The sequence below is a fragment of the Erigeron canadensis genome, chromosome 6 (genome assembly GCF_010389155.1).
Source record: "Erigeron canadensis isolate Cc75 chromosome 6, C_canadensis_v1, whole genome shotgun sequence".
Lineage (NCBI taxonomy): Eukaryota > Viridiplantae > Streptophyta > Magnoliopsida > Asterales > Asteraceae > Erigeron > Erigeron canadensis.
Window position 1 is genome coordinate 1,933,798 of NC_057766.1, and position 22,454 is coordinate 1,956,251.

The 22,454-nt window shown below is 33.5% G+C and overlaps 2 protein-coding genes across 3 annotated transcripts; both read left to right on the top strand.

The window, feature by feature from the left end:
- Positions 1–7: 7 nt before the first annotated feature.
- LOC122602890 lies at positions 8–18,622 on the top strand. 2 transcript variants are annotated; one of them, XM_043775501.1, is made up of 7 exons: positions 8–102; positions 13,020–13,455; positions 15,540–16,148; positions 16,412–16,936; positions 17,185–17,973; positions 18,072–18,127; positions 18,252–18,622. In XM_043775501.1, exons 1-6 carry the CDS (start codon positions 23–25, stop codon positions 18,084–18,086), a joined length of 2,454 nt encoding a protein of 817 aa, XP_043631436.1. In that variant the 5' UTR covers positions 8–22; the 3' UTR covers positions 18,087–18,127; positions 18,252–18,622. The 2 variants fall into 2 exon arrangements, with proteins under 2 accessions (XP_043631436.1, XP_043631435.1); XM_043775500.1 differs by having other exon boundaries at positions 18,072–18,622.
- LOC122602891 lies at positions 1,455–4,839 on the top strand. Its single transcript, XM_043775502.1, has 5 exons — positions 1,455–2,083; positions 2,293–2,997; positions 3,297–4,085; positions 4,185–4,244; positions 4,364–4,839. The coding sequence occupies exons 1-4, from the start codon at positions 1,694–1,696 to the stop codon at positions 4,197–4,199; spliced, it is 1,899 nt and encodes a 632-aa protein (XP_043631437.1). The 5' UTR covers positions 1,455–1,693; the 3' UTR covers positions 4,200–4,244; positions 4,364–4,839.
- Positions 18,623–22,454: the final 3,832 nt, after the last annotated feature.

Consider the following 22,454-nt stretch of genomic DNA (forward strand, 5'->3'; position numbering starts at 1 on the left):
GGAGATATTGGAAATTAGCAGGATGGAGGCATTGAAGAATATATGGCCGGAAGTAGTTGATGATGCCACCTGCTGCTGCTCATTGCGATATATTGAAGTGTGGTCATGTGATAATCTTGTGAATGTGTTTCCGAGGAATCCGATGCCATTGTTGCCTCATCTGGAAAGAATCTGGGTTGATGGTTGTGGTTCCATTCAAGCGTTATTCGACATTGATGTTGGTGAAGAAGGCGGCGGTATTAGTAAATTGAGATCCATTTGGGTATATAACTCAGAGAGGCTTACAGAGGTGTGGAGGTTGAAAAGAGGAGAAGCTGCCGTACATATTAACCACCCTGATAATGATGATGATGATGTCATCATTTGTGGCTGCTTTCAAGCTGTTGAAGAGAGGGAAATAAAGCTGTGTCCAAGCTTTAGGAATATACTTACACCTACCACCGCTAGGTTTGATCTGGGAGCACTGAAGAAGATTTACATAAATGGCAATGAAAGTATAAAAGAATTCTCGCGTATTACGTGGAGAGGATATAAAAAAGTTTATGCGGCACTTTTATCTATTTTACCTGTAAGATTTTTTCTTACTTGTCAGATTCTAGATAAATTGATTTTATTTATATTTAAATTAACTAACTTACATGAATTATTAGTTGGCATTTAAATATAAATATAATATATGTGTACTTAGATTTATAAGTAGATTTATAACTTTATATAAAATAAAAAATATATCACAAGACTTATCTAATATGTATGATTTGTATATCCATAATTTCTTTAGATATAAAGATCAGATTTACAGGTACAAGTATATAAAATAAAATATAGATGTTTATTTGTAGTTAAAAAGATAAGAACAGATTTATAAATGAATAAAACACTATGTATTTATATATTATTATTATTTTAATAATAAAAATATTACTTTATTCGAAATCCAAAAGATATACAAAAAATAGTAGTGGATAATAATAAAAGTTATCATTAGTATCTTATTATTATTTCAGTGGTTGGACACCCGGACTTTTGTGCAAGAGATCACAGGTTTGATACTCTCGGCCTGTGATTGCCCGTCAGGATTTTATCCTGGCTTTCGTGGAGCTTTTACCGGGTGGGGCAGGCAATCATTATCATTATCCTTTATTTACGTTCTCAGTTTCCCGTACCATATACGGGTTTAATCTAGTTACTAAATATAAATTAGGTTAAAGTCATGTAGTGTACATAACATACTTTTCAAAATATGCATTTTGTATGATTTATATAACTTTCATGAAAGTGAACGATCACATATTCTGGACACATATACAATCATAAACACATGTATAGCTCGGGTAACCTCTAGCTATAAAAAATGGCATGCGAATGGAATGGATTTGCTTGTATAAATAGTTATTGCAATTCCTTTACTCAACGGAATGCTAATCAGATTTGTTCGCGATATATGCAGATCGATGATACATCTAAGAGGGAGATAATAGAAGTAGTTGACAATATTCCATACGTGGCATATCCATTTCATCTCTTACCTACATTTCATCACCTTCAATCCCTTTATTTAAAAAATCTTACAAAAGTTGAGGTGGTGTTTGACATAGAAAACGCAACTAGTAGAGATTTGACAACATGGGATAACCAACAACCACCAATACTTTCCTACCTCAAGGATTTAAATCTAGTTAATTTGGAGAAGATGAATTGCGTGTGGAAGTGTACCTCTTGGAATCATTTTTTATATTCTCAAAAACAAACAGAATCCCCGTTCCAGAACCTTACAACCATACGCATGGAAAAATGTGGAAAGATAAAGTACTTGTTTTCACCTCTTATGGCCAAACTTCTTTTCAACTTGAATACAATTGACATATCAGAATGTGATGGTATTGAGGAAGTTGTGTCAAATAGAGATGATGATGGTGTTGAAACAATGGCGGCCGCTTCGACATCTTCTGGCACAAACCCCACTTTCTTCCCACATTTAGACAGTCTGTCTCTTTCTTGTTTATCAAAGCTAAAGCTTATCCATCACGAATTTGGAAGGGGTAATGTTATCTCCAATATTTCCATCCATGAGAATTTCAAGGTATGTTATTCTCTTCAACGTTTTTTATGTATAAATCCGGTTCTCCATTATTTGAAAAGTTGTCTCATTGCCGTATGAAAGTTCATAAGCAGGTTACTTTTGAATCGGATATTTGGTATTTTTTTACTTTATTATAATGTAGACTTAAAACTAAGTTGATGAATTAAGATGATATTTGGTAATCATGTGTAAGATATCTTGTATTGCAGAGTTATGAGGTGAATGGTGTTTCATGGTCCTTGTGCCAATATCCCAGAAAGATAACGATAAGTGAATGTAATGCACTATCAATCGTGATTCCATACAATGCTGCGGGAAAATTAGAAAAGCTTCAAAAGTTGAAAATAACACGGTGCCAGTCACTGAGGGAGATATTTGAAATTGAAGGGGTTAGTGACAACTGTTGTCATGGTGGCACTGATGTAGACGATGAAAGTGGCGATATAGTAACAACCCCAAGATTGGCAAATATGATTCTGCTTGAATTACCCAAGTTAACGATATTGCGAATCAATGAGTGTGATCTTTTGAAACATGTTTTCACAAGCTCCACACTTAAGAGCCTCAAGCAACTGGAAGAGTTGACAGTAGAAAACTGCAAGGCAATGAAAGTAATTGTCAAGGAAGATGACTTGAAGGAAAATGGAGAGCACACAACATCTGAGGTTGTCGTCTTTCCCCGGCTAAAGTCGCTCACACTTATTGGTTTACCAAATGTTGAAGGTTTCTTTTTGGGAATGAATGAGTTTCAATGGCCACAGTTGGATAAGGTTAAGATCTCTGGCTGCCCACAAATGATGGTCTTCACATCGGGTCACTCAACGACTCCAAAGCTCAACTCCATGCATACTCGATTGGGAAGACATAGTCTTGAGTGTGGCCTCAACTTTCAGTTCACCAATGCATCAAATGAGGTATCTAGCTTGCTACTTTACTTGTATTACTAAGTAACAATATGATGTAGTCATTTAGTCATGAACGTAAACACAATAAACACTTGTTTAGGTACACAAATAGTCGCCCCCCATTACACAATAATGTAGACCTTGAAAAAAAAACCATGGTAAAGTCTTGAAATGTGTTTAGGTACATCAATTATGAGCTACCAAACATGCCATCCTTTAATATGTACTGATACTTATGTGTGGACCCTTTGTTAGTAATTTTGTTTCTAATTAATCTCGTATGTTGTATGTTTGTTTTTTCTAAATAGGCTCAATTCCATAATTCAAGTATATGCTCTACTCCGGATATGATAAAGCTACTTCAATACCCATGGTCATTTTCGAACTTAGTTGAAGTAGATACAAAGTTGTATAGCCAATCGTTAGAGAGCCGGATATTTTTTCCACAGAACGAGTTGCATAAACTTCAAAATCTTGAAAAGCTCAACATCACTGCCCCCGAGTATCAATATGACTGGATCGTAGAGGAGGTATATGAAGTACCGGAAGAGACGAATGATTATATGAATGAAACACAATCTGTTGTGATATTTCCAAAGCTACTAGAAGTGACATTGAAAAACCTTAAAAGTGTGAAACATATATGTAAGAGCAATCGGAGAATAGTTTTGAACTTTCCGTACCTTACAAAAGTGTTCATTAATAATTGTCCACTTCTTGGAAATGTTTTCACTAGTTGTATGGTTGGTAGTCTATCACAGCTCCAAGAACTGCACATAAGTCAATGCAAAAATATGAAGGTAATTGTCAAGCAAGTGGAAGAAGATTTTGATACTAGAGCGAAGGAGGTTGTCGTGTTCCCTTTTCTAAAATCTGTGACACTTTTATCACTTGAAAATCTCAAGGGATTTTATCTGGGATTGGAGGCTTTTATGTGGCCGTCTTTAGATACTTTGGATATTAAAGATTGTCCACAAATAACGGTTTTCACAAGTGGACAATCGACTACTCCAGAGCTAAAGGTGATAGACACAACTTTTGGATTGTGTTATGCAACTGAAGACCCAACCTCCTTTATAAAGACCAAACAACAAGAGGTATATATGTGATGTTATCTCATTCAGTTATTATCATTTTTACCATTTGTATGAATACTTTGAATCATTCTCTAAATTTCAACTTCTAATCTCTTACAGGGTTGGCAGTTCTAGAAAAGTAACCAGGTCACCTGCATTTTGGATATGCAATTTTCTTTGGTATGCATTTTGAAGTCCAAAATCTTTTACATATTTGTCCATTAGATAAAAGGCCATCTTCTAAAAAAATTACATCTCCAGTTGACTTTATAGCAATATTAACTTATAGTGTCTGTCAGTGGGTATAATTAGGAAGAGAAACAAACCAATTTGGAAGTTATCACATCAGCTTGATCATGTGTACTTACCTTGCATTCAAGTTTCGGTGCGATTTTGATGCATCGATGGACTGGAATGCAGTTGTTCCTGGTAAAATGTGATGTTCGGGGTAGATAGTTGAAGGTTTTTCGGACAGGAGCTGGAGGTTTTGACGTGTGTGATATGTCAGACCCAAAGTTGAATTTGGCGATATGTAGAAGAATCAGGTGGCTTGTGAAAATGAGTGTGTCTGTGTGTTTGCGTTCCATGTCTTTCAAGCATAGCAATTGTTAGTTAATAGTTTGTTTGTGTACGTTTTTGTTTAAAGTTAGTTTTTTCATAATTGATTATCAATTTCTTAATGTAATTTTTGTCAATTCAATTCATGAACCAAATGCTGTGAATTTCACGAATCATTTTTGTGGTTATTTATAGAAGTACTGGATTAGGGGAAAAAGCGGCTTACATAGTTATCGAGATGAAGCCTCATAATGGCAGAATGTATGTCCTTTTATCAAGTTTATATGAACCTTCAGGGATATGGGCTGTTTCTTGTTTAAAAAAAGTCCCGGGTTATAATTCGCATGAAGTTCAAAACAAGATCCACACATTCTGAGTTGGATCGAGATTCCACCCATCCTTGAGACCCATATACCTTGAACAATCAAATTTTAGACGCAAACAAGAGGTTTACATTTCTTCATCTAAGTTGGTTTCGCATGATGTATAAGAGGAGGAGAAATAGCATATATATAAGGTGGACGGCCCATTCGTGTGTTTAAAATCTTAAGGACTGTGATGACTGCCATAGTTTGATCAGACACATAACAAAGATTGAGGGTAGACCGATAACCCGACGCTAATGCATAAGACTTGATCTAATATACTTATACAGCATGCATAATGAGGTTGACAATTATAAACATTCATTATATAACTGTTTTTTTCTCCCTTTTCTTCTCCCCTTTCCAAAAGAGAAGCATATAGGATATACGATAATGAGGTTGACAATTATCAAGATATATATTTTATAAAGTATGATAATATGAGGATCAAAATATTTATTCAGACGTCATGTCATGAGCTTGAAATCAGCTACCTGTTTATCATTCTTTTGTTCAGGTGCTGAAAGTCTGAAGGATTGAGATTCTCTAAAGTTAATTAGAACTTTATTGGTAAAGTTAGTGATCCTAACTCTTGAATTAAAATCAGGAGTCAAGATTTAAAGATGATTTTTGAATCTTGACCCTTGATTTCAATCCAAAGGTAAGATACTTCCAACTTTATCAATAAAGTTGAAAGCAACTTTAGAGGATTTCAATAAGTCTGAAAGCCTTCTTAAGCAAGGGTATTACAAAACTAAAAAATTTTTGCACTTCGATCCAAACTTGTGTTTTTATCAACATATTGATTGAAAATGAATGAGAAAACTATTGTTGAAAAGAAATGTGATAATATTGATTGTGATAGAAAAATTGGTATTCGACAAGGATTTGAATTCCATATTGGGTTTTGTCTTCTAGAGGTCCCTCTTTCTTATTTCTTTTCGCTTGCATTTTGCAAATATGTACTTTCTTCTGTATCTTAATGTGACCAATGTGGCAATGTCTACCTATATTTTACAAGTCAATCAATGAAAGGGTTATATACTTATTGTAATAGACTTGAATTTTGTTGTTAAGAATGTTTAAAGTCTGATAATTACAATATATCGTTTTGCTTTCTTGAAATTGTCAGATATCCCATTAGTGTCGGGTTATATACTTATTGTAATAGACTTGAATTTCACGAGTCATTTTTGTGGTTATTTATAGCAATACTGAATTAGGGGAAAAAGCGGCTTACATTGTTATCGAGATGAAGCCTCATAATGTCAGAATGTATGTCTTTTTATCAAGTTTATATGCAGCTTCGGGATATGTGCGATTTCTGGTTTAAGGAAAGTCTTGGGTTATATATGTGATATTGTGATGTATCTCAATCAGTTACTTCCATTTTTTACTATATGTCTGAATACTTTGAATCGTTCTCTAAATTTTTACTTCTAATCTCTTACAGGGTTGGCAGTTCTAGAAAAGTAACCAGGTCACCTGCATTTTGGAGATGCAATTTTCTTCGTTATGCATTTTGAAGTCCATAATCTTTTACATATTTGTCCAATTGATGGAAGGCCATCTTTAAAATAGATCAGATATCCGGTTGACTCTATAGCAATGTTAACTTATAGTTGGTCAGTTGGTGAAATCAGGAACAAAAACAAAGGAATTTGGAAGTTATCATATCAGTTTGATCATGTGTACTTAACTTGGATTGAAGTTTCGGTGTATCCTGATGCACTTGAACTGGTAAAACTGTGATTATCGGGATAGAAATCTAAAAGGTTTCGGACAGATGCCGGAGGTTTTGACAGTGTGATATCTCAGACCCAATCTGGATTTGGCTTGTGCTTGCGTTCGATGTCTTTTGAGCAGTTTGTTAGTAGTTTGCTTTTTTAAGTTTTTGTTTAAAATAAAGTGAGTTTTTTTCCCCATCTTTCAGTTTCTTTTAAGTATTTTTTTTTTCTTTGTCAATTTTATTACTGAACTAAACCTTATGAATTTCATGGGTTATTTATGTAAGGAGGTTTTTTCCATTGTTTTGTAACTTCACGATGAACGATTGATGGGTGAAGAAACATAATTTGGTAATCATTGTGTTTGGCAGACTTTTTCTTCATGAAAGTCTTTTGTATGTTTGTAAAAAGACTAGATAGTGATGCCGCTTAAATTTATGGTTAAAAAGGGAGATCAAGACACATGGTGTAACGTCTCAATTAAGGGTATTGTATGCATATATGTATTAAATGTTGTTGGTTAAAAAATTTCTTAGTTAACTAAATAGTTGTCAATGATAACTAGTACTACTGGTTATAGGCATTTCAGGTTGTACTTAGGTTTTGAGTTCGATCCTTAGGGATGACAAGTCTTGGGGTTTTTTCCTTCGAATACTTGTAACAGAACATAGTCAACATCTCGTTGTCTAGGGTACGTGCAAGACTTCACCATTATACGGTGAGGTTTCCCTGATGTCACATACCGACTAACGGTTTATTTGTTTTTTTAATCATTAAATAACCGAATGTATAAAATAACTACATGATTAAATAATATCATTAAGTCAATATAATTGTTTTTTATCTATTAAATTAAAAACAAATAATCTTTATTAACATAATGGGTTAAATACTCCTTTAACCCCTTATAAAGAGTATTGAATTAAGATATTAAGCATATTTTTGTTCTCAAAATGCCCCTTTTAGCATATTTATGATTCTCAAAATGCTTTTCTACACACTACAACATTATATATGTATAAATATTATATTGTTATGTTTTTTGCTTTATTATATTAGTTCACTATTTTTGTTATCAATATATATGTAATTGATTCTAATTTAATTAACATTGATCTTTCTATATAGTTTTCAAACAATTGACAGAATCTCATAATCAATATTTTTGACACACTCTGTAATCGATGTATTCATCCAAAATGGTAGTTATAAAATTCCGCTGCAACGTGCGGGTACTATGCTCGTATCTATACATCTATACAACTTTATAAAGCAAACTACTCCCCCCCCCCCCCCCCCCGCTTTAAATAATTAAGATTTTGAAATGACCATATTACCCCTTTTCTTTATTCATTAATTTAATATTTTCACATATTTATTTATAATACCCTTAATGAAATAAATTACAACATAGTTCATCCAACCTTAAAAAAACCATATTAACTCCTTTTACATCAATTGATTTACATTCACCATCACGCCACCATCACCGTCACCGCCACACCTCACTGCCATCGTCGCACACCTTCATCGCTACCACCATCACCGCTGGATCGCGCGGATATCCTTTTAGTTTTTAATAAAGTTCATTCGGTTTCAAGCAAACGGGGCCTAACTTTGTAATGGAATGGGATTAGAAGTGACAGGAATTAAATGGAGAGGGTTAAAAGTGTAATTGTAATATTTTGGCCAAACAAACCGACTCAACTACTCAAGGCTGTAAAAACTCCAGGAGCTAAAATAAACCCAAATGCCTAACAGAATCACTACAAATCAACAAGTTGCGATGAAGCTATGATATTCGGATACTTGTTTAATAACAGAATCACAATCACTACAAATCACCAACTGTTTGTAAAATGCCTCAACGAGACATGTTTTCATGGAATGTCATCATTTTACCACCTAATTGTGGAAGTCTGCCTGAATTTATGATGTGTATGAGTGCTTCTGCCCCTAGGAAATGTAAATTGAAAGACATTATGAGAGGTACTCGTATATAAGATAATTTGCTTCTTTTATACCGCGACTATATATGTATTTCATTTCTATTTTTTTTTTCTTTGCCAAATTGATAGAGCAGAAATGTAATTTAGCTAGCCATACACTTATATAGTCTGTTCATAACCCGACTTAACCAACGAGTTTACTTTAACCTCCTGAACTATTTATTCTGATATTTGCTATGTAACAATCTAATTAATGGAGCTGTAACTTGTTAGTTTTGTTTGAAAACACAAGCCTTTGATGTAGAAACATGCAATTCTTTTGGTACGGGTTGAAATAGGCCAGGCAGGGTTGGATGTTTGAAAAGACTTAAAAAATCATGTTGGTTCGGTGTTTGAACACTTTGAAACTTGTAGTGGTAATCTGTGTGTGATATATGCTGAACCATTTTTTCTTTGTTGAACTCAACTGTACAACTATGTGACTACTTTGACGTTTAAAAGTTGTTTCTGTGTGTTTTTTCTTGCATGTTTAGCTTTTAATTGTCATCTCTAAGATGTTGCGTGTGGGTTTTAAGGCATATAACATGACACTAAAACTGTTTCATAATCTTATCAAATTTTAATAACTGTGTCTGGATATTAGGAAATTAATATGGGTCGAGATGGCCACCTTTTCTCGACCCTAGATATTACGAGTATTATCAATGGTCTTGATTTGGCTCGAAACCTGCTTCTTTTTCCCTTTTCTCTCATCTTCTTTGACTCACTTCCTCTGTTTGCTTGTTTTTCTTTCTTCTCATAAGATCTTTTAAATTATATGATACTACATTATATACATATAGTTAATTTATTCATCAGTTAACTTATGAGCTAGTCCTTCTAGTATTCACCATAATGATCACAATTAAGAATATAACACTTGCTAATTTTTTAAAAGAAAAGGAAGAATACTATATGAAATTTGGTGCAAAACAGAGGAATAATGACAAATATGTCAATTCTAGACATATAGTTTATTCGGCCGTCCAGTCCACCCCACTGATTGAGGTAGGTAGTCAATTGTTATCAATGGTCTTCCTCGTCTTCCTTTTGATAAAATAAATCACTCATTTTGTTCACATACATTTCTCATTGATAATAATTATACTTGCATAAACAAACAGCAAGCAAGCTACAGATTCATAGCATAATCACTTCCCAGGTACTTATATTGTTTTTTTGAATTTTATTATGATCGATAGTAACTAGTGAGGAGATCTATACAAGTAACTTGACCCCAACTAAGTTAAGATATTAATTAGGACCAAATGTTTTATAGTATATATAATCAAGTAAAAGTTATAGAGATATATCTACATCTTCATCTTTAAGGGATTATCTCTATGATATAGTCGATCATATAGTGATATACCATTCTGAATTGCTAGTCGGATCAATGTGATGTTATAGGTCTCACTGAAATGGATTTATCAGCAATCCTGGGTCCTGTTGTACAATCTTTGTTGGTGCCTGTCACGAAACACCTGGGCTATCTGTTTTCTTCCATAAAACATGTTAGCAACATGACTACTAAGATGAAACAACTGGATGGTGCAAGCGATGATGTCAAAAAGCACATGGAAACTAACTACAGAAACAATATGGAGATACCTGCTCGTGTACCAGGTTGGCTGAAAGAGGTCGAAAATATTAAGGAAGATGCTGAAATAAGTTCAAGTAACGTCAATGGATGTTTTAACTTGAAAACAAGGTACAGAGCAGGAAGGAAGGCATTTAAGACTACCCAGAAGATTGAAGCTCTTATTAAAGAAAATAATGAGACGAACTGGCGTGATGCTCAAAAGCCTCTTGGAAAAGTGAGTTCTAAATTGGCATCCACTTCTGATGGTGATGCCCAGAATGACTTCAAATCAAGAGAGAAGATTTTCGAGGAGGCGCTCGGTTTGATTCAACAAGATCAAAAGGCCCAGGTGATAGCCTTATGCGGAATGGGTGGCGTTGGGAAGACCACAATGATGGAACAACTGAAAAAGGCTGTGGAAGACAAGAAAACGTTTCATTGGATTGTGAAGGTGGTTATTGGGGAAAAGATGAACACATTTTCTATTCAGCAAACCGTGGCAGAATACTTACAAATTCCTTTAACCGAAACAAGTACAACAACAAGGGCAGATCGTCTTCGCGTAACGTTTGGGAAGATTTCACAAGAAAGAAAAGAGAAGGTTTTAGTAATATTGGATGATGTTTGGGAGAAAGTTGAGCTTAAAGACATTGGACTATGTCCTTTGCCAAACGGCTCCAAGTTGTTGCTAACATCACGAAATGAAAACGTTTGTACACAAATTGTTGCAGAAGATGATTTAGATCTTCGAGTTGTTAGAGTAGATGTGTTGGAGGAGTTAGAAGCGAATAGTTTCTTTTTTCATACTTCAAAAGTATCTGACCCGGACCTCAAAGAAATGGGAGTTAAAATCGTGAAAAGATGTGGTTTCTTACCCTTAGCTATCAAACTCATTGCAACAAACCTTAGATCTAAAGAAAAGCCGATATGGAGGAATACACTTCACCGTTTGAAGAAAAATGAACTCGATAAGAATGTGCAAAAAATTGTTGAGATAAGTTATAACTTTTTAGCTGATGAAGATGCTAAAGCAGTTTTTTTGCTTTGTGGGTTGTTTCCAGATGACTTCAATATTCCAATCGAGGAACTGACAAGATTCTCATGGGGGCTTAAGTTGTTCAATAAAGTTACTACTCTGGGGGCCGCTAGAGACCGGACAAAAACATGTGTCGGCGTCCTAAAAAATGCAAGTTTATTGATGGATAGTGATCACTCCGAGTGTGTCAAAATGCACGATCTTGTGCTTGCTTTTGTGGTTGCTAAAGTTTCTGAATGCGATCATCCATGGATCATTAAGCATGGTGATGATGTTTCTGAATGGAGTAGAGCTGAAACGAGCGAGTCTTGCAGAAGAATTTCTTTGACATGTACGGGCATGTCTGAGTTCCCGGGAGACTTTAATTACCCAAACGTATCCCTAATGAGACTTATGAATGGCGATAAATCGCTTAAGTTTGCTGAAACTTTTTATGAGAAAATGGAAAATCTTCAAGTTATGGCGTGTGAGAAGTTGCAATATCCATTGCTTCCCACATCGCTTCAATGCTCTACCACCCTTCGAACATTGTGTCTCCATAAATGCTCATTGATGTTTGATTTCTCTCCTATTGGTGATCATCTTTTGAACCTTGAAGTGCTCAGCTTTGCTCGTTCTGGCATCCGATATTTACCATCTGCAATCGGGAATCTAGTGAAGCTAAAGCTACTGGATTTGACAGGTTGTATTGATCTACGAATGGATGAAGGCGTCTTGAAAAACTTGGTCAAGCTTGAAGAGCTATATATGAGGGTTGCTAACGAAAAGGGCATCAAATTCACAGATACAAACTATAAGGAATTGGGAGAACGTTCCAAGAATCTATCTGCATTGGAAGTTGAATTCATTGAGAACAATCCTCACTCAAAGAATATGTCGTATAATAGACTCCAAAGATTCAAGATATCCATAGGACGTTATTTAGAAAGACATTATCTTGACGAAGACATGCACTCATCCGAAAACACGCTGATGTTCAAAGTCGCTAACAAAGATGAAGTGTTGGAATCTGGAATGATAGAGTTGTTTTCGAAAACAGAAGTGCTTCACTTGGAAGCTGGCAGTGGCATGAATAACCTTGAAGAAGTTCTACCAAAATCCGTACCTCAACATAGCTTGTTTTATAATTTAAGAGTCCTTGTTGTTTACAAGTGTACCGACTTGAGATACCTGTTTACAGTCCCAGTAGCAAGGGGCCTGGTGAAGCTTGAGCGTCTCACAATTTCAGAATGCCCTGTTATGGAAGCACTAGTATACAGCGAAGAAAATGGTATAGAAGAAATTAGGTTTCAGGGGCTAACGTTTCTAAATTTGAATTATCTACCAAAGTTGGAAGGTTTGGCGTCCAACACTAACAATATTGTAATCCATCTACCGCAACTACTGGATTTGCATCTTCGGGGCCTTCCAAACTTCACAAGCATTTATCCGGCTGGAGAGTATAAATCATCGATTATGTCCAGTGGCAGTTCTACTATTATTAAACCTTTCTTCAATAAACAGGTATTTGAAGATGAGTATTTCTTTATTAAAAAAAAAAAAAAGAATATTTGTAATCTATTTGAGTATAATTTTTTATTACCTTGCAGGCTATGATCCCTCCTAGGTTGGAGATATTGATTATTAATAATATGGAGGCATTGAAGAATATATGGCCGGAAGTAGTTGATGATCCCTCATTGCGATATATTGAAGTGTGGTCATGTGATAATCTTGTGAATGTGTTTCCGAGGAATCCGATGCCATTGTTGCCTCATCTGGAAAGAATCGAAGTTTATGGTTGTGGTTCCATTCAAGCGTTATTCGACATTGATGTTGGTGAAAAAGGCGGCGGTATTAGTAAATTGAGATCCATTTATGTATATAACTCAGAGAGGCTTACAGAGGTGTGGAGGTTGAAAAGAGGAGGAGCTGCCGTACATATTAACCACCCTGATAATGATGATGATGATGTCATAATTTGTGGCTGCTTTCAAGCTGTTGAAGAGATAGAAATAAAGCTGTGTCCAAGCTTTAGGAATATATTTACACCTACCACCGCTAGGTTTGATATGGGAGCACTGAAGAAGATTTACATAAATGGCAATGAAAGTATAAAAGAAAACGATGAATCTGTAGGAAGGAACCAAGAGGAGGTATGTAAATAATGTGTTTGCCAAGCTTATGAAATAAGTTTTTTTTATTTGAACATTATCAAATAAGTTATAAAACTAATATAATAAATTTCACACTAATAGATAGATAAATAGGGGTTAAATAAGGGTGAAATATATCCAATTAATTAATTCCCATATGAGCCGCGCACTCTAAATGATTGAAGTTGCATCATTAGTATTTTCTCAAAGTGAGTTTTAAACTTCATCTACCAATCTACCAATAAGTATACAAAAAGCTAAAGTATACGGTTTTTAAAAAAACCTTAATCCTTATATAGAATACAATTTTAAGTTGTAAACTTTGGATTGTTTTGCTTACATCACTAACCATATTTAGATTACTAATTACTACTAAATATTTACTATCTTTAATATATATTAAAACAAAACCCTTAATTCTAAATTAAAAAAGTAAGGAACATTGATTGAATTTCATCTCTTATTCTCCATCATTAGATTATTTTGATGACATCATTATTGACTAAAGAAACTTTTGATCCTTATACTTATATTTGTGTCTTATAAAGTCTTTTATATTTATTTATTTTAGTACACTAATAGTTTCTCGTAGTCTAATGTATATAACTTATAAATAAATAAATCATTTATATAGTATATTATATTTTTCATGTACACAAAGTTTAATATATGGGAGATAGGAATATAAGGCTGTCGGGTATCTAAGCTTAGGTATGGAACACTCACATATTATTTTTTTTAATCTATAAAAATCATGGGGGCCCATGCATTTATTCATTAAACGAGAAATAATAAAATATTACTGTAGTATGTAAGAGGTTTCACACCTAAGCTAATTAGGTGTCGGACAACCTTATATTCTCTTTTCCCTTAATATATTTGTATTTCTAATGTGGTGTAAATGATACGAATATTCGACAAAATTTTCACTTAGAATGGGTTAATATAAATATTAACTAATATAATGGAGCACGTATATGCATGGAATATACATGCTCCATGCATATTTTTTAGTTTTTATCGCTGACAACATTATTTGTTAACATTTTTCAATGCCAAAGAACATGATATTATTATTGTTGTTCAAAAGTTTGTAAATATTTAAATATATATTAATCGATATATTAAAAGTTTTTTAATGTAAATATAATGTAGAAATCTCGCGTATTATGTGGAGAGGATATGAAAAAGCTTATGTGGCACTTTTATCTATTTTACATGTAAGATTTTTTCTTACTTGTCAGATTCTAGATAAATTGATTATATATATATTTACATGAATTATTAGTTGGTATTTAAATATAAATATAATATATGTGTACTTAGATTTATAGATAGATTTATAACTTTATATAAAATAAAAAATATATCACAAGGCTTATCTAATATGTATGATTTGTATATCCAAAATTTCTTTAAATATAAAGATCAGATTTACATGTACAAGTATATAAAATAAAATAGAGATGTTTATTTGTAGTTAAAAAGATAAGTACATATTTATAAATGAATAAAACACTATGTATTTATATATTATTATTATTATTTTAATAATAAAAATATTACTTTATTCGAAATCCTAAAGATATACAAAAAATAGTAGTGGATAATAATAAAAGTTATCATTAGTATCTTATTATTATTTCAGTGGTTGAACACTCGGACTTTTGTGCAAGAGATCACAGGTTCGATACTCTCGGCCTGTGATTGCCCGCCCGGATTTTATCCTGGCTTTCGTGGAGCTTTTACCGGGTGGGGCAGGCAATAATTATCATTATCCTTTATTTACGTTCTCAGTTTCCCGTACCATATACGGGTTTAATCTAGTTACTAAATATAAAAAGTCATGTAGTGTACGTAACATACTTTTCAAAATATGCATTTTGTATGATTTATATAATTTTCATGAAAGTGAACGATCACATATTCTGGACACATATACAATCATAAACACGTTTATAGCACGGGTAACCTCTAGCTATAAAAAAATGGCATACGAATGGAATGGATTTGCTTGTATAAATAGTTATTGCAATTCCTTTACTCAACGGAATGCTAATCAGATTTGTTCGCGATATATGCAGATCGATGATACATCTAAGAGGGAGATAATAGAAGTTGTTGACAATATTCCATACGTGGCATATCCATTTCATCTCTTACCTACATTTCATCACCTTCAATCCCTTTATTTAAAAAATCTTATAAAAGTTGAGGTGGTGTTTGACATAGAAAATGCAACTAGTAGAGATTTGACAATATGGGATAACCAACAACCACCAATACTTTCCTACCTCAAGGATTTAAAACTAGTTAATTTGGAGAAGATGAATTGTGTGTGGAAGTGTACCTCCTGGAATCAATTTTTATATTCTCAAAAACAAGGAGAATCCCCATTCCAGAACCTTACAACCATATTCCTAAAAAGATGTGGAAAGATAAAGTACTTGTTTTCACCTCTTATGGCCAAACTTCTTTTCAACTTGAATACAATTGACATATCAGATTGTGATGGTATTGAGGAAGTTGTGTCAAATGCCGATGATGATGATGATGATATTCAAACAATGGCAGCAGCTTCGACATCTTCCCACACAAACCCTACTTTCTTCCCACATTTAGACAGTCTATCTCTTTATCGTTTATCAAAGCTAAAGTTTATCTCCAATTTCTCCATTCATGAGAATGTCAAGGTATGTTTTCCTCTTAAACATTTCTTATACGTAATCAGCTACTATTTAATTATTTTTTATCTATAAATCCGGCTCTCTATTACTTGAAAAATTGTCTCATTATCGTATGACATTTCATAAGCTGATCTTTTTTGAATTGGAACTCAGAAAGAAAGTTCTTTTCTACCTTTTACTTTTTATAATGAAGACTTAAACTAATGTATGCCTATGAAAACTCCTAATATTCATAATTCAATCAACTTCATAAATATCATGTATTGTAGAGTTCTGAGGTGGATGTTGTTTCCTGGTCCTTGTGCCAATATCCCCGTAAGATAAACATAAGTGAATGTAATGCACTACCAATCGTGATTCCATTCAATGTTGTTGGAAAATTACAAAAGCTTCAAGAGTTGAAAATTAGTCGGTGTAACCTTTTGGGACATGTATTCACAAGCTCCACACTTGAGAGCCTCAAGCAACTAGAAGAGTTGACGATTGAAGACTGCAAGGCAATGCAAGTAATTGTGAAGAAAGATGGAAAGCACACAACATCTAAAGTTGTCATCTTTCCCCAACTAAAGTCGCTCACATTAACTGATTTACCAAATGTTGAAGGTTTCTTTATGGGGATGAATGAGTTTCAATGGCCACAGTTGGATAAGGTTAAGATTTCTGGTTGCCCACAAATGATGGTCTTTACATCAGGTCACTCAACGACTCCAAAGCTCAACTCCATGCATACTCGATTAGGAAGACATAGTCTTGAATGTGGCTTCAATTTTGAGTTCACCAATGCATCAAACGAGGTATGTTCCTACTTTACTTGTATTACTAAGTAATAATATGTAGTCATGAAAGTAAATACAATAAACGCTTGTTTGCTTGCACAAACAGTCGCCCCCTATTACACAATAATGTAGACCTTGAAAAAAAAAGCAAAAATCACCATGGTAAAGTTTTGAAATGCACCGAAGATGCCATCCTTCGATATGTACCGATACTTATGAGTGGACCCTTTGTTAGTAATTTAGCTATGTTTGTTTTTTCTAAACAGGCTAAATTCCATAATTCAAGTATGTGCTCTACTCCGGATATGATAAAGCTACTTCAATACCCATGGTCATTTTCGAACTTAGTTGAAGTAGATACAAAGTCGTATAGCGAATCGTCAAAGAGCCGCATATTTTTCCCACAGAACGAGTTGCATAAACTTCAAAATCTTGAAAAGCTCAACATCACTGCCCCCGAGTATCAATATGACCGAATTGTAGAGGAGGTATTTGAAGTAGGAGAAGAGACGAATGATTATATGAATGAAGCACAATCTGTTGTGGTATTTCCAAAGCTAAAAGAAGTGACTTTGGAATGGCTTAAAAGTGTGAAACATATATGGAAGAGCAATCAGAGGATAGTTTTGAACTTTCCAAAGCTTACAAAAGTGTTCATTGATAATTGTCCACTTCTTGGAAATGTTTTCACTAGTTGCATGATTGGCAGTCTATTGCAGCTCCAAGAGCTACACATAAGTCAATGCGAAAATATGGAGGTAATTGCCAAGCAAGTGGAAGAAGATTTTGATACTAGAGCGAAGAAGGTTGTCGTGTTCCCTTTTCTAAAATCCGTAACACTTTTATCGCTTGAAAATCTCAAGGGATTTTATTTGGGATTGGAGGCTTTTAAATGGCCATCGTTAGATACTTTGGAAATAAAAGATTGTCCACAAATAACGGTTTTCACACGTGGACAATCGACTACTCCAAAGCTAAAGGTGATAGACACAACATTTGGATTGTGTTATGCAACCGAAGACCCAACCTCCTTTATAAAGACCAAACAACAAGAGGTATATATGTGATATTTTTCAATCAGTTACTTACATTCTTACTATATATTTGAATACTTTGAATCATTCTCTAAATTTAAACTTCTAATCGCTTATAGGGTTGGCAGTTCTAGAAAAGTAGCCAAGACACCTGCATATTCGAGATCCTTCTTCGGTATGCATTTTAAAGTCCATAATCTTTTACATATTTGTCCAATTGATGGAAGGCCAATTTCTAAAAAATGATCATATCTCCGGTAAACCTTATAGTAAAAATAACTTGTATGATATACTAATAGGAGAAGTGTGCTTTTGACAAATGACATTGGGCATGGTCTCAGTGTTTCATGGCTTGAGCCCAAACGACTTCACCACCACCACTACCATCACCTTGGGTCTACGGTTTTTTATGGTCTGTGTTTCATGGTAGGAAGAGTTGGTGAAATCAGGAGGAAAAACAGAGCAGTTTGGAATTTATGAGAGTTTGATCATGTGTACTTAACTTGGAATGAAGTTTCAGTGCATCCTGATACATCCATGGACTGTAATGCAATTTGTTTATAGTAACAATGTGAATTTGGGGGTAGAAATACTGCAGGTTTTTGGACAGGTGCTGGATGTTGTAACGGGTGCGAAACCTCAGGCCTGAAGCTGAATTCAGCTATATGTATGAAAATCAGGTGGTTTGTGAAAATGAGTGTCTTTGTGTTCCATGTCTTTCAAGCATAGCAATTATTAGCTAACCAACTACACCACAAAACCGTTGTTGGGGTAATTTACTGTTAAATTAATTTTTATGTTTACAAGTAACAGTAACACGTTTAACAATCTTTTGAAACAAATAATTTAAATTAGAAGTAAATTATATCTTGTAAACAATTAGTTAGGAATACAATATGTTAAACGAGATACGTTTTCATGCAATGCGACGGTGGTAATGCTGTCATTGGTGGCAACAATGTGGTTATTAATCTAAAAGTAATAGATGTAAATGGTAATGTAGTTATTTTATGGTTAAGGGATATATCTTTTGTAAATAATTTTATTAAGAGTATTATAATTATATTAGGTGGAAATATTTTTATTAATGAATAAGAAAGATAGATAGTTTGGATATATATGGTTGTAAAATATTTTAAGGATATAGTAGGTATATTTAGTGTGTGAGTTAAGAATGTGTTAAAAATTAAGGTACTTTTAGTATATTAAAGATAGAAAGTTGAAAAAATGGGAAGGTAGTTTGTTTTATAATAGTATATAGATAGATATAGATAGTTGACCGCATAAAGCTTACAATCGAAATACACAAAACAATTTTAGTCGTACTGTTGTTTTATTTTATTTATTTATTTTTTGAAAAGAGAATACTAGAAATTGGTTGTTGACCCAACCGGTGTAAATACGAAGTTTGGTTTCAAAATTTGCAAAAGTACGAAAACTGGTATCTAAGACACCGGTCTTAATTTTTCTGGACCAAAGCCGGTGTCTAAGACACCGGTCTTACATTATGTGGCACTTTCATGACAAAACCGGTGTATGAGACACCGGTCTTCACTTTTACACCCAACTCAAGCCCGACATCTTCACGCTGTTCTTCACTTGCGTGGCAGATTTTCATCTCTTCTCCATTAAGAACGGTGTTGTGGACCTTGTGGTTACCGGACTTCATTATTGTTTTCGGTTGCAGTCGGTATAAATGGAGAGGAAAGAGGGGGTTGGTTAGTGGGTTTCTTGGAAAATTAAAAAATATAAAAGTGTCGTGTTGTATATTGAACACTCATAGTCTTATAGACCAACAATTAATATCTTACTTTGGATAGGGAACCCGATTTTTTTTCTTTTTTACAACATCCCAATTTCATATACTTATCTAATATAATAAATTTTCAGAAAAAAATTAATTAATATACAAATAATAAATTAATATGTTTAACTTTTTTTAACTGGAGTTAATATGTTTAACTACTAAATGGATATTCCAATTTCCAAAGTCTTTTACGTCTTATCCAAAAAAATTTAAATTTACAATTATATGAATAGATTATTACAAAATAGTTTAACTTAACGAAATACGTACTAAAAATAAAACATGTCAAATGCCGAAGTTTTTTATTATAATTTTCATATATTACTAACTTTTTGGTTTAGTTATTTTTTATTATAGTTTCACACTTTCTAATTAGATTAAAATTAAACAAAGCTCCTATTTAGTTTAGTTATATTATCAGGGCAACATATTTGATGGAACTAGAAGGTATATACAACTTTTATGTTTGTGTTTAAAGTATTCTATAATAGGATATTAGGATATATATCAATGTTATTAGATATTTGTATAAGTATATAAAAGATAAAATAACTGAAAATAAAAAACATATAAAATATTATATTGAATGGAAATGAAGAGAACCATATACTTCAATTTGTTTTTTTCTCTCTTTCCAAAGCAATACGAGTATTAATTGTATTTCTTCAATACCTTTTGTCTATAAATTAACCAATTAACCCCCTCTTTCCTCTCCATTCACACCGCCTCCAACCAGTCTTTAAACACATATTTTCATAAACAAAACTCAGGTATGGTGCTATATATATATATATACTAGATGGGTACCCGCGCGTTGCAGCGGCACCTTTTAAAAGTACATTACAAAGAGTCTCCTGTGTGAAGGTATTTCAAATAATGATAACACTTGGTATTAATGGATTACAAAGCACAAATATATAATTATATATTCATCAGCTGAAGTTTAACTGCTTGTAGTTGGACATGCTAAACAACAGGTTCATTACCCTAACACTTCACCAAAATCTCTGAAGTTTCATTAGTGAAGAATAAGCTCCTTCGCCTTCAAATAAAATTGTTAGCTTTCAAGTAAGGCAATCAAATTAGAACTATAGATCGTTGTTATTATGATTAACTCGACGAATGTATATACAGTGCTAGCTTTGAGGAAGTGCTTATCAACGTTGGACTGGCTACTAAATTCAACAATATCCATGATACCATCCTGATTGATGTTTCCAACCTTAGCCTTTTCAACCCATACTCCACTCTCTATCGAAGCTACAAAACATATATTTCATCAAGCATAAGAAAATCCATAAAAAGTACATCGGGTTACATTATACACGAATTGGGTAACGGGTCAGTTGAGTTTTGGTTGAGACTAGTCAGATTTAGCATGTGCCAAAACAGGTTGAATTGAGTGATACTCGCCTACTCAATGAAAATGCAGTGTTAGTCTTTTGTTTAAAAGAACGAACCGGCCAATTTATGTTCTCTATCATATAAAGGTCATAAGCAAAACACACAATCTGATTTTGGGAACATAACTTTAAAGTGCTTCTTGGTTCATTCAAGTATATTTTTATAGGTATTTAAAAAATATCGTAGCCAAAAAATTGTTCCTGGTACAATAAGTAACCCGAAAGGCAAAAACATCTATCTATGATATAGGCTATAATACTTCTGCTTCTTTTAAACATCTGATTGGTTGCATCAAGCCATAGAGATCCAAAATAAAGCAAATATTTTAAAAAGTTGTAATATCACAAAGATTACCGTTGTCTCCTCCCCCGCAAATTTTTCATTTTTGATCCTGGTAATGATTCTATATATATATTTCTTAGACACGAATAACTTATGTTTCATTATATTAGATGATTTTTCTTCTGAAGTGGACTCATTTTCATCACCACCCATTAAATCCCTCCACCTAGTGAGATGTGTAAATAAAAAGGAATGTATCAACATTATCTTATGATAGAGGGAACCCCGCGCGTTACAGCGGCGTTAATAAAATACAACACATTTATTTCCTTTCTGTTAGTTTTCTTATTTGTAGAATCGGTCTAGAGTATACAATTCATCATTAAAGAAATAAAAATTAACAAAAGAAAGAGCTACATGTTAATATCATAATACGGAGTAATATTCATATAACGTTAATAGGGCCTTAAAATCTTAAGTAATGTAGCTGCGTATAATAAAAAAAACTAACAGAAAGTTGGCCTTGCTTTAGCCAATAGTGACGTGCTATTGGATATTCAGATCAAAAACTTGAATTCAAGGTAGCTGCATATAGAATATAAGTTGTATATATGCATTAAAAAATTTCATAGTTTATAGAATGTACCTACTCACCAACTCCACTTTCCCATGTCTCAATCTTGTGTTCTAAACTTCTGGTCATATTTTAGACACACTATATTTTTTCATAGCTTTTTTAATCCCTCTATTCATCAGTCAAAAATCCTTGCTGCCATCCCTAACCTCAAACCCTACACACACTACAAAAAAAATTTCATTTGTTCACACTTTTTAATTAGTGTGAACAAATTAAAATTTTGCCACGCTTTTATGTGTGTAAAAATATATAGAACTAAAAGTGTGTAGTAATTTCTTCACACTAAAAAGTGTGTAAAATTAAAAGTTCACACTTTTTAGTGTGAACCTTCATAATTATTTTGTCACACCTCATTTGTCCTCCTAAAAGTAA

Excerpts from the sequence above, each read along its gene's own strand:
- LOC122602890 (XM_043775500.1), top strand. The coding sequence starts at position 23 with ATGGAGGCATTGAAGAATATATGGCCGGAAGTAGTTGATGATGCCACC. Across the intron at positions 16,149-16,411 it reads CCATTCATGAGAATGTCAAG|AGTTCTGAGGTGGATGTTGT; the intron begins GTATGTTTTCCT and ends CATGTATTGTAG. Across the intron at positions 16,937-17,184 it reads TCACCAATGCATCAAACGAG|GCTAAATTCCATAATTCAAG; the intron begins GTATGTTCCTAC and ends TTTTCTAAACAG.
- LOC122602891 (XM_043775502.1), top strand. The coding sequence starts at position 1,694 with ATGAATTGCGTGTGGAAGTGTACCTCTTGGAATCATTTTTTATATTCT. Across the intron at positions 2,084-2,292 it reads CCATCCATGAGAATTTCAAG|AGTTATGAGGTGAATGGTGT; the intron begins GTATGTTATTCT and ends CTTGTATTGCAG. Across the intron at positions 2,998-3,296 it reads TCACCAATGCATCAAATGAG|GCTCAATTCCATAATTCAAG; the intron begins GTATCTAGCTTG and ends TTTTCTAAATAG.